This window comes from Epinephelus fuscoguttatus, linkage group LG9 (assembly GCF_011397635.1).
Source record: "Epinephelus fuscoguttatus linkage group LG9, E.fuscoguttatus.final_Chr_v1".
NCBI lineage: Eukaryota > Metazoa > Chordata > Actinopteri > Perciformes > Serranidae > Epinephelus > Epinephelus fuscoguttatus.
In genome coordinates this window covers 27,761,965-27,771,933 of record NC_064760.1, presented here as the reverse complement: position 1 = coordinate 27,771,933, position 9,969 = coordinate 27,761,965, and the positions used below count along the sequence as shown (strand labels likewise).

The 9,969-nt window shown below is 41.2% G+C and overlaps 1 protein-coding gene across 1 annotated transcript; it reads left to right on the top strand.

Annotated features, from left to right (window-relative positions):
• The first annotated feature begins 758 nt into the window (after positions 1 to 758).
• On the top strand, positions 759 to 9,141 carry si:ch211-153b23.7 (uncharacterized). The gene is made up of 7 exons (XM_049586669.1): positions 759 to 1,036; positions 4,598 to 4,748; positions 5,199 to 5,342; positions 7,175 to 7,303; positions 7,422 to 7,670; positions 7,929 to 8,054; positions 8,467 to 9,141. Exons 1-7 carry the CDS (start codon positions 894 to 896, stop codon positions 8,692 to 8,694), a joined length of 1,170 nt encoding a protein of 389 aa, XP_049442626.1. The 5' UTR covers positions 759 to 893; the 3' UTR covers positions 8,695 to 9,141.
• Positions 9,142 to 9,969: the final 828 nt, after the last annotated feature.

The window sequence follows — 9,969 nt, the reverse complement described above, 5'->3', positions numbered from 1 at the left end:
TTCATTAGCTGAAGAGCTGGATATTTACATCTGAGCCACTGAACTGCTTCTCTTCTTACATTCAGAACCTATTTTGAGGAAAATCCTTCACCACAAGTGGACTTGACTGTCTTGGACCCAGTTGTTGGAGGAGAACGTGTAGCAAACGGGGTTGGCAAATTAATTTCCTTAGTGTTAATAAAAGACAGCTTAGCCTGACTTAGAGGAACATAATTACAAAAATCCTTTAATTTACTTGATTGTCCCTTGGATGAACATGTGATTTCCTAATTAACCTGCTGCAGCCCACTTCCCTCAATCCCAGTAATGAGCATACTGGTGAATGCAATCAGCCTGACCCTATCATTATTTGTCATGAATAAATGTATGTGTTACCATTATTATCAATTACATGTTCTGCAATTATGCATATCTATTCAGCTCCCCCGCTATTAGCTCTTTCCTGAATCACTCATTTAAAAACACAAGACAACAGGCAGCATGTTCAGGCACACGCGTAAGCGCACAACACGAACGCACACACCAGACACTTCCTACACTGCGTGGAGTTTCCCTGGCTCTCCAAATAATGTCAAAACCAAACAATGTGTCAACTGTGCAAACATTTTAAATACTGTACAGTCACATTGTGTAAAGTACAAAATGTTTGAACAATTTACCACAGTGGGACAGGCCCCTCTTTAACATAGAGCTGAAACAGTTGTCAGTGTCACTTCCTATTCTCATAACTTTGCATCATGTGGCTCTTGTCTCAGCTACTTCCTCTTTTGCTACGTATCAATACTGACTACACTATTTACGTTCCACCACATCCTCAGCAGACAAACTTCGCCCCGTGTCTTTGGCAGCGTGTTTAATTTTTTTTTCATGAAGATTTGACGATCTGATCAGTCATGGATGGAGATGTGCTGTCTCTGTCGTCCTCCTCATCGTTGTCATCCTCAGCAGCGGCAGAAACACAGAAAGATACTTCACCAAAGAGTGACAGCAGCCTCGCTCAGAGCCAACAGGATCGCAAATCAACTCAAGAATTATGGTACGTATGTTTCTGCTTTCAGGGAAAGACACAAAAACAGGAACATGTAACAGTGTATTCTATAACAATTGGATAATTAGATAATACTATAGAGTTAAATCAGCACCTCTCTGAGTGTCAACAGTTGTTAAACATTGTACAGACAGTATATTGTATTGTATTGTACAAGTATTCCTGTATTTGTGTCAACCCTGTGTTTCTACCAAGCTTCCTTAAATATACAGTTTAAAACTTTATGAGCCAGTGTGATAGACTGGAAGGTTTCATTTTTGTTATTGTCTGATAAAACTGTATTAAACTCTAGAGACTGTTTGACATCCACATTATGGATAAATTATATTTCTTATCACGTTTTCAGAGATGCTCAGAGAGTTAACTAAAGTTCAATGAGAGGAGGAATAAAGAGTGAGTGCGGAGTTTCCCATGAGGTCATAAAGATGAACGCTTCATTTCATTATTTCACAACACTGATACTTCATCATTTTGGGGGGGAAAAAATTGCTGATAAAATGATATTAATTGTATAATGTCAAGCCATCAACCTGGAATGGCTTTTTTTCTATTTTGGTCACTTCTTTTTTATCTAAATGACTAATAGCCGTTTTTATTGTGGGCAGACTCGGTAAATGCCATCACCACACGACCTACACAAGATTAGCCGGCCTTAAAATAACCGTGTTGAAATAGTGAAATTCCACACTTCTGTCCTCTGTAAAAGGATCTGACTGTGGCCATTGTCCAGTTACACATAGCGACGTATCTAGAGTGATATTTGTCAGGGTTGCTACCAGCAAGAAGGAAAGATATTATCTATCTCTTTATCATATGCCATGACAGTGAATTACCATATTGCTGCTGGAAGCAGTGGCATTTTGGTGTCCTTCCAAGATGGCATACGATTGAAAACTTTGTGAAAACTGGGTCAGACAGTGTGTATATGCTGTCAGAGAAGCCGAAAGAGAAAAGGCTGTGGATCAGAGAGACGTGGAGCATGGTGTGGTCCCGATAGGATGGCTGAATACACAGTGCTGACTTGCCAAGACAGGGTATTGGGCGTGGGTATGTTAGTATTTTGTGCTCATACTGGCCCCGCAAATTAGGCTCCATTTCATTTGTTTCATTTCAGCTTCTGACTTCATTGTACACGTCCAAAACTGCAGAACTGTCGGTTCTGTGTGGATAATTCACTCATTAGTGGCCACAAACAGCCTTCTCTAAAGCTCTTTCCGGCCTTGTTGAACTTGATGACAGATGGTACAGAGTGCAGATTTGGACAAATATTCTGACTCTGGCTAAACTTTTTTTGTAATAACTCTTTTTGATTATGTGCTGAGACTATTTCACACAAACTGCACTCTGTCTCTCGAAAATAGCATCTTATTTTGTGGAGAACACAACCTTCCCCTAGGATAATATCTTTTCTGAAAGTGTCATCTTCAGGAAACAAGAAAAATCGCCTTAATCTTGGCTTTGTAACGGCACATTTTTCAACATTATACAGAGATTTTTTATTTGTTTTCTTAAAGAAATTGTTCAAAATTTGGAAAAATACGCAAATTACCTGTCTTGCTAAGAGTTACATAACAACACGGATACCACTCTGATGCCTCTACATAACAATATACAACGCTAAAGTTGGCAGCCAGATATCTTAGCTAGCATGAAGACTAGAATCGGAGAAACAGGTAGACTGTTCCAAGGTAACAAAACTGGCCTAGCACCTCTAAAGCTCTCTAATTAACACTTTATATCCTGTTTGTTTAAACTTGTACAAAAATCAAAGTGTAAAAGCAAGTTGCAGTTTTGCAGTTGCCCAATATTAGAGAGAATCGTAAACTCATTACGCTCCATTTCCATCTTCAGTCAGACATTGCGTCCACTTTAACTGATTTCTGTGTGGGAGGGGGATTTGATTTTGACCAACCAATCACTAAAGACCAACGAATTTACCTGAATCTAACGCCATCTTAAGTCTGCACTGATGCATAGCCATGCCAACATACCTGTTTTTCTGGGCTTTTAAGAGTGGAAGTGAACAAAACTACAATGCTGGGCGATATTGAGAAGACTTGTTGATATAGAACAGCCTTGACGGCAGCCTCTATCTTGTCCATAGTGCTAACCACTGCTAATACTCCTCATTGGTTGCGGCACCACTTGACAACATTTGATAACAGCATTAGTCCCGCCCATGGTGCTGATAGGATAACAAAGTCCCCCTGAACACTCATTGGTCTTCTTTCATTTTAACTAAGGAACCGCCATTTCTTGTCACACTGCCAGACAATCAGTCATCTCAAACTCTGGGGGGATTCAAAGGTCTGCCCCCAGGAAAATTTTACAAGTCATCACTGTAAAGTTGTTAGGCAGCCACCAAAAACTCCAGAAAATCACTGCCCCCAGCCTAGAAATAATCCCACACACACACATCCCCACACACACATACACACATAACCCCCTGTAAAACCACAACTTGTTGGAGTTTTTTCTTTGTTTGTTTTTTTAATTTCTAGAAAGAGCCCATTCAGGTGTTACTCTGTTTCCTGTGTTACGCTGCGCAAATGTGGTATCAATCTCTCTCAGAAAAAAGAAAGTACTCATATTTCCCCAAAAATTTTGAAATGTTTCTTCAAGCTTGAGAGGGAGACTAATTTCCATTGTCACACAGAGGCCTCGGAGATACATTGGTATCTTGTTTGGAGTATATAACCTGTAAAGAATTAACTCCTTATATGTAATTTTGGCATTAAATAACCCTGCATCTTCCCATTTGCACTGCCTTCAATGCGACTCTCTGAAATTGTGTAACACTGGTTTTCACATAGCAGGACACTGTACGTAAGTGGATGAAAGCGTGTGTTTGCGAGGGAGTTAAGCCTTAAGGGGAATGAGAGGTGATCGCAGATTGTGATTCTTTGTAGTACTTAGCTTGCTGAGGTTACAGCAGTCATACAGTATGTTTGTGTGAGGAAGGCCTGGGGGCTACATGCAGAGTAGCGTGTTCTTCCATGAGCAGATCCCCCCCCCCCCAGATCTCCGCTGCATCCCTGTCAGCTATTCCTTTCAGACAAGACCTCACAACAGGGCTGGTGGAAATGAAACTAGTTTGACTAATTAATCTCCGCACATGTTTTTTTTTTTTTCTCTTTTCTCCGAGTGGTTCAATAGAAATCAACATTTTCCAGGGATCATCACCCAAATTGTTTCCAGAGGGTATCGATATGCAAACATCGTCTGATAGTAAACAGAGATTATGATTGGCTGGGACTCTAGATGCAGAGAAATGCACCACCAACACTGTGTGTGTCTGAGTGTCTTGAGTGCATAATGTGACTGTGCATGCATGTGTGTGCGTGGGCGTGCATAATAGCTCCGATTCGATTCTCTGTAAGTGCACTCTATGCGAGTGGGTGTTTAGAAGTGCTCTGACGTTCTTTTGTGCGCACATGTGTTTGCTTATTAATGGAAATCCTCTGCTAATGTTCTTCATCATGACTTTATTTATGGCATATATACTCTCTGTAACTGTATCTGTGTGTGTGTGTGTGTGTGTGTGTGCAGGATAGAGGATGCGAATCCCGTGGGTGGCAGGCTGCTGTCCACAGAGGAGCAGGTCACTCTGATCACAGAGAGTATGACTGTCACCTCCACTGACCAAGAGAAACTGCTGCTGCTCAACAAGAACACTGAGCTGCGCAGAGTCAACAAAGAGGTACAACATCACCTGAAACCGGTGCACATTCTCCACAGGTCCTCATTTGTATTGCTGATGTTGGCAATTACATTTAGTTCTCTCTGAAACCAGAGGAGAACTGTGGGCGTTGTGTGAAAACTGCTGCTAAGCTGTGAAGAATCATCATTAAAGTTATACAACCTTAGCTTCTTGATTTTAATTATACGTGGCTCAATAAAAAGAGAAAGAGACGAGGCAAAGTGATTCTCTGAACTGATGTAAACTGCAATTTATTTTGAGAGCACACACGAGTATTGAGTGAGGAGTGGAGTGCCTCACCTCACTGACCTAAATTCACTTCCTGATGCCTACGTTGTTGCAAGGACAGGCTGAGAATGACGATGGTAATGATGGAATGAATGATGCTGTGGATGGCTGCAGTGGAGGCTGTGGCATTGACGATAATGTGATGGTGACGTTGTGTTTCAGCTCATGAAGCTGAATGAGGAGTGGGACCAGGTGTACCGCACGGCCACGCTGGGTCTTCAGCACAGACTGGAGGCGTTGGAGCTCGAGAACACTGCCATCAAACAGCTCAACAGCAGACTGCTGCTCAAAGTCGAGCACCAGCAGGTAAACACACAACAACACTGCAAGTGTAGATACAATATAAGGGGGAACTCCTGAACGGTAGGAGGCAGCACAGTAGGAGGCAGAGATGTGACCAAGTCAGAAGTATATCTCAAGTCTCAACACTCAAGTCCCAAGATTAAGAGTGCTGGGTAGAGTACTGACAAATCTATGCTCAAGTTAAAGTCTTTTAACTCCCATAATGAATTACTCAAGTACAAGTGAAAGTTACCCCACTCAGTTGAAAGTTAAAATGTATCTAGTTAATTAATTACTCAAGGTACAAGTTACTTTCTGTCCAGGCTGGTGCAAAATAACACTTGTTTCGGTGAGCAGGTCGGCTAATCAAACAATTAGGGACAGTCTATACAATTATGATATGAGTAATCTCCCACTCTTTTGCCAACGCTTTCTTTCTACTCCTCACTTCCTTATCATAACATTCAAGAAAAATGTTGCACGTGAAAAGTTAACATAGCTAACATTAGCTAGCTAACTCATTTTCACCTACAGCATGTGCAACTTCAATGCAGGGTCTTCTCCAGAAAAGTTGTTAGGCAGGGTGGCAGGAATCTTTTTCGATGGAGGCAAGCAACACTTTACAATACGGCTAAGTTAAATCAAAATAAGTTCTAAAATACACTATAATGTTACCGTCAAAATCAAAAAGTTTAGCTAACTGGTAACGTTTACATTAATGCTAACAAGCTTATCTCACTGACTTGTGTTGAACGCCCTGTTAGCTGTGGCTGTCATGAGGGCAGAGGACTCTGTGCGGTTTTTGTGTGTGTGTGTGTGTGTGCGTGTGTGTGCGTGTGTGTGTGTGGGTGTATTGCCAGTTTCATTTTCATTGCTATTTATAATGTTAGCAGGGTGTTTTTCCTGACTTGCCAGGCGACTGTAGTTTAAAAAACAGCTTAAAAATAAATTTCTGAACAATCCACGATGCTCTGGGTCAACTCAGGCCGGACAGGCCGTCTGGTTTGCAGTAGAGGTGCTCCTCACGTGCTCTCCCCACTACATTTGATCGCATTAAGAGCAGACTCATTGTAACACAGGTATTTATGGCAAATGATGTGAAGCAAAATGTACATCACTGGCTCAAAAATATACTCGAGTAGAGTAGTTCAGTTTAATAGCAGGAACAATGGTAATATTACATTAAATTAAAAAAAAATCACAAATGCTTTTTAAAATTTGTATTTATTCATCGAAACAAGTTCAGTAAAAGTTAGTTAACTGTTAAGCTAACGTTAGCTTAGCATTAGCTCGCTAATTATGTTAATATTAGCCTTGACTCACCTTGACAAGTTGCTTGCATCTCCGTCTGTAATTTCTGACCTGCATGTTTTGCATACTGAAATAAGTTTTTCGTTTACCACCGTGAAGTTTTTTTTTGCCTACACGAACAAAGTTATCTTCTGTATAATTTTTTCCAACTGGCACTCAGTAGTGTAACATTAGTTCTTCATGGTTCTCCTGCAGCTTGATCGGATGCTGTCGGATTGGATTCGGGGAATTAAGTGTCGAAATTAATTGGTTCTTGGCACACTTTTAAATAATATACTTTTAAATCTTTGGGCTTGAGGGGAAGGTATCAAGTATTTTCAAATCAAAAGGCTCAAGTCCAAGTGAAGTCACGAGTCACTTGTGTTTAAGTCGAGGTCAAGTTACAAGTCTATTTTGTCATGTCGAATCTGAAGTCATCAAATTTGTGACTTGAGTCTGACTCAAGTCCAAGTCATGTGACTCAAGTCCACACCTCTGGTCAGATGTATAGGTGGTTGAAGATAATGGATGTGGTATGTGAGGTTTACCGCTGTGTTTGATTACAGAGTGCAAAGGAGTACTATGAGCAGGCGTTGATGCAGGAGCTGAAGAAGAACCAGGAGCTGCAAGAATACATCAGACTGATGGAAAGCAAGATGCACCAGCCAGACAGAGACTGCACACCTGCCAAACAGGTATTATACCTGTCTGTATGTCTGCACACCTGATCAGTTTTTACATGTTTATTTCTGTATATTCTTTCATCTATGACTCGAGCATGGTTCATTAATTTCTCTCATGTTGTTACCACAGGGCAGCTTCAGTGCTTTGACACACGGCTCTGTGTCGGGCCCCACCACTGATCCTACCAAAGGTCCCAGCCTGTCCTACAGTCGCAACTCTGGATACAACCCCTCATCCTCCTTTTTTCCAGATTCTTCCAGACTGGAGGCAGAGCAGCCAGTAAAAAGCCAGAGGAGTAGTACCTCACTGGGAGCACTGGGAGACTCCCAGCAAGAGGTGCAGGATCTAAAAGAGCAGCTGAAGACTCTGCAGTGTCAGGTGGGATGCTCTCTTCATCACAGCATCAAAAACTGTTGCCATTTCTGATGTGATAAGAGCAGAACTGATGTCAACTCACTGTTGCCAGGGGAAGATTTGCTTAATGCTTTAACTTGAATTAGATGGTAAACTGCACCACCAAGTGGTGGCTGTGCGCTGCTCCGAGATTTGCTTGCAGTGAAATAAGAAAGTATCTGCAGATCACAAGATATGGTTTGGATATTGGCTCACTGCCATATTGATGTCTTGTGTCAGCAGACCCAGATTTATGAGGCAGAATATCAGACAGAGCATAACGACCACAAGCACACACTGCAGGAGAACCGCAGGCTGAGGAAGAAGCGGGAGGAGATGCGCCAACAGGTGGCACTACTGCAAGAGCAGGTAGTGTGTTGGGCTGTCTGTACAAAAATGCACAGAAATGCACCCTCTGCCAAAAGTACACACTTTCACAGACATGCGCACTCACACTCAGACATTATTAAACGTGTCTGTGGTATCTTGACCCAAGGCAGCCGATGATTCATGAAGTGCTGCAATTATTGTGTTAATCACAAAGTTGGACTGGTTGAATTGGAGAGTCTATAATTTAAATATGGTTAAATATGTGTGTTGGTTGTGTAGTGACAGTTTAAATATAGTGTAGTGATCTAAAATAAAGCCTCATTTACATTTTTAGTTTTGACTACATATGGGGATGAATCCATGTTTTGTCACTGGAATCTCACGAGCTTTTTTTGTGTGCTTGTTTTGTTTTGTTTTGATTTCACTGTCTGTGGTTGTGACACTGTTACAGCTGAAGGTTTACGAGGATGACTTCCGACGGGAGCGGTCTGACAAACAGATGCTGCAGCGGCTGTTGTTGAAGAAGACGCCTCCAAGCAAGGACCCTGTGCTCGTCCACCGCTGCAACAATGAGCAGCAGCCACCAGGGGGAGACAACAGGACACAGAGTGGAGAGAAAAGGAAACAGCACCACCCACTCTGCCCCAAGCACCCCAACAGGGACAAAGAGTCAAATTGAGTGTTGGAGAACAACAACAAACACACATTTGTACATGGTTAATTAAGTTTTAATTATGTAAGTTTAGCACTCCATTTTTTTTTTTATCATCCCTCACACTCACTGACAGCACTTTTATCTGATTAATGTAGACAAATTAATGTTAATGTTTCTGGAAATAGCAAATTTGTGGTCACATGTATTGTTTAGTCTTTTTAGGGTTCTGCTTTATAATGAAGAGTCTTACAACTATATTGTAGATTAAAGTCTCCAATGTTTTTGTGTATATTATTCATCATAACAGAAGCAGTTGGCGAGTTTGGTACCTATACTACTTTATAACTATTTATATTTAATATATCTCTTTCCAATAACTTTCCTTATAATTAATGTTTTGTTTACTCTGACTTTTATTACTATCAAAGCTATTGAAAATAGTCCAAATAATAAAATCAATATTAATAACTGATTTAAGTGTGCTGGTGTTTCGTTACCTGCTTCAGCATCTCTGCATCATAAGAGGCCGCCCAGCTTATTTCTAATAATAGTTTAATTATTCTTTATGTGTTGCATTTCTGTGAAGTCTGTAAAAATAATTTCCTCTCAACTGTCTTGGCTCATTAAAAAACAGCCACAACCACACAATAAAAGTCAATGACATCAGAATGTCAGACAAGGAAGCAGCATCTGGGTGGGTATCCCCCTGAACAGCTGTTGAGGAGCAGACGGTTGCCTCTGGAGTGTGCTGCTGAGGTAATGTTTGCTGTGACACTGAAGGAAGCTGAGCGGTCTACTGCTGCTGTTTTTCTGGTCACTGAAACTATTGACACAACAACACACAGGGATTTTCCTGTCAATTATTTCCCCAGCATCCTTGTAAGGTTCCTCTAAAACACTGTGAAAGATTTCTTTGACAAGTAATCTATTAATTTGTGTTCATTTAGTCATTGGTTTATTCATTGAGGAAATGCACACACACTCACACAGTGTAAAATGACAGTGACATCATGCATCAGCAGCAAGGTGACCAGATGACTGCATTAGGACAGCAGGAGGCAGCATCACATGTTACAATGTGGAAGTCATGATGTGGACGCTGCTGTTTCTTGAAAACACAGTCAACCATCGACATCATCAAACAGGATTCACACACACAGTTCTCAGAAACAGAAGTTGACAGCTTGTGTGTATTTTCCTCCTTCCCTATTTCAGCAGCTCTTTACTCAGAACTAGAGAGTGCCAGGACTTTCAGTGGTGCCTCCAGAAATTTTTCATAGGGGTGGCCAGATGGGGTCA

Bases quoted from the DNA above. Each gene is read 5' to 3' on its own strand.
- si:ch211-153b23.7 (XM_049586669.1), top strand. From the start codon at position 894: ATGGATGGAGATGTGCTGTCTCTGTCGTCCTCCTCATCGTTGTCATCC. The intron at 1,037-4,597 runs GTACGTATGTTT...GTGTGTGTGCAG, and splicing joins AAATCAACTCAAGAATTATG to GATAGAGGATGCGAATCCCG. The intron at 5,343-7,174 runs GTAAACACACAA...GTTTGATTACAG, and splicing joins TCAAAGTCGAGCACCAGCAG to AGTGCAAAGGAGTACTATGA.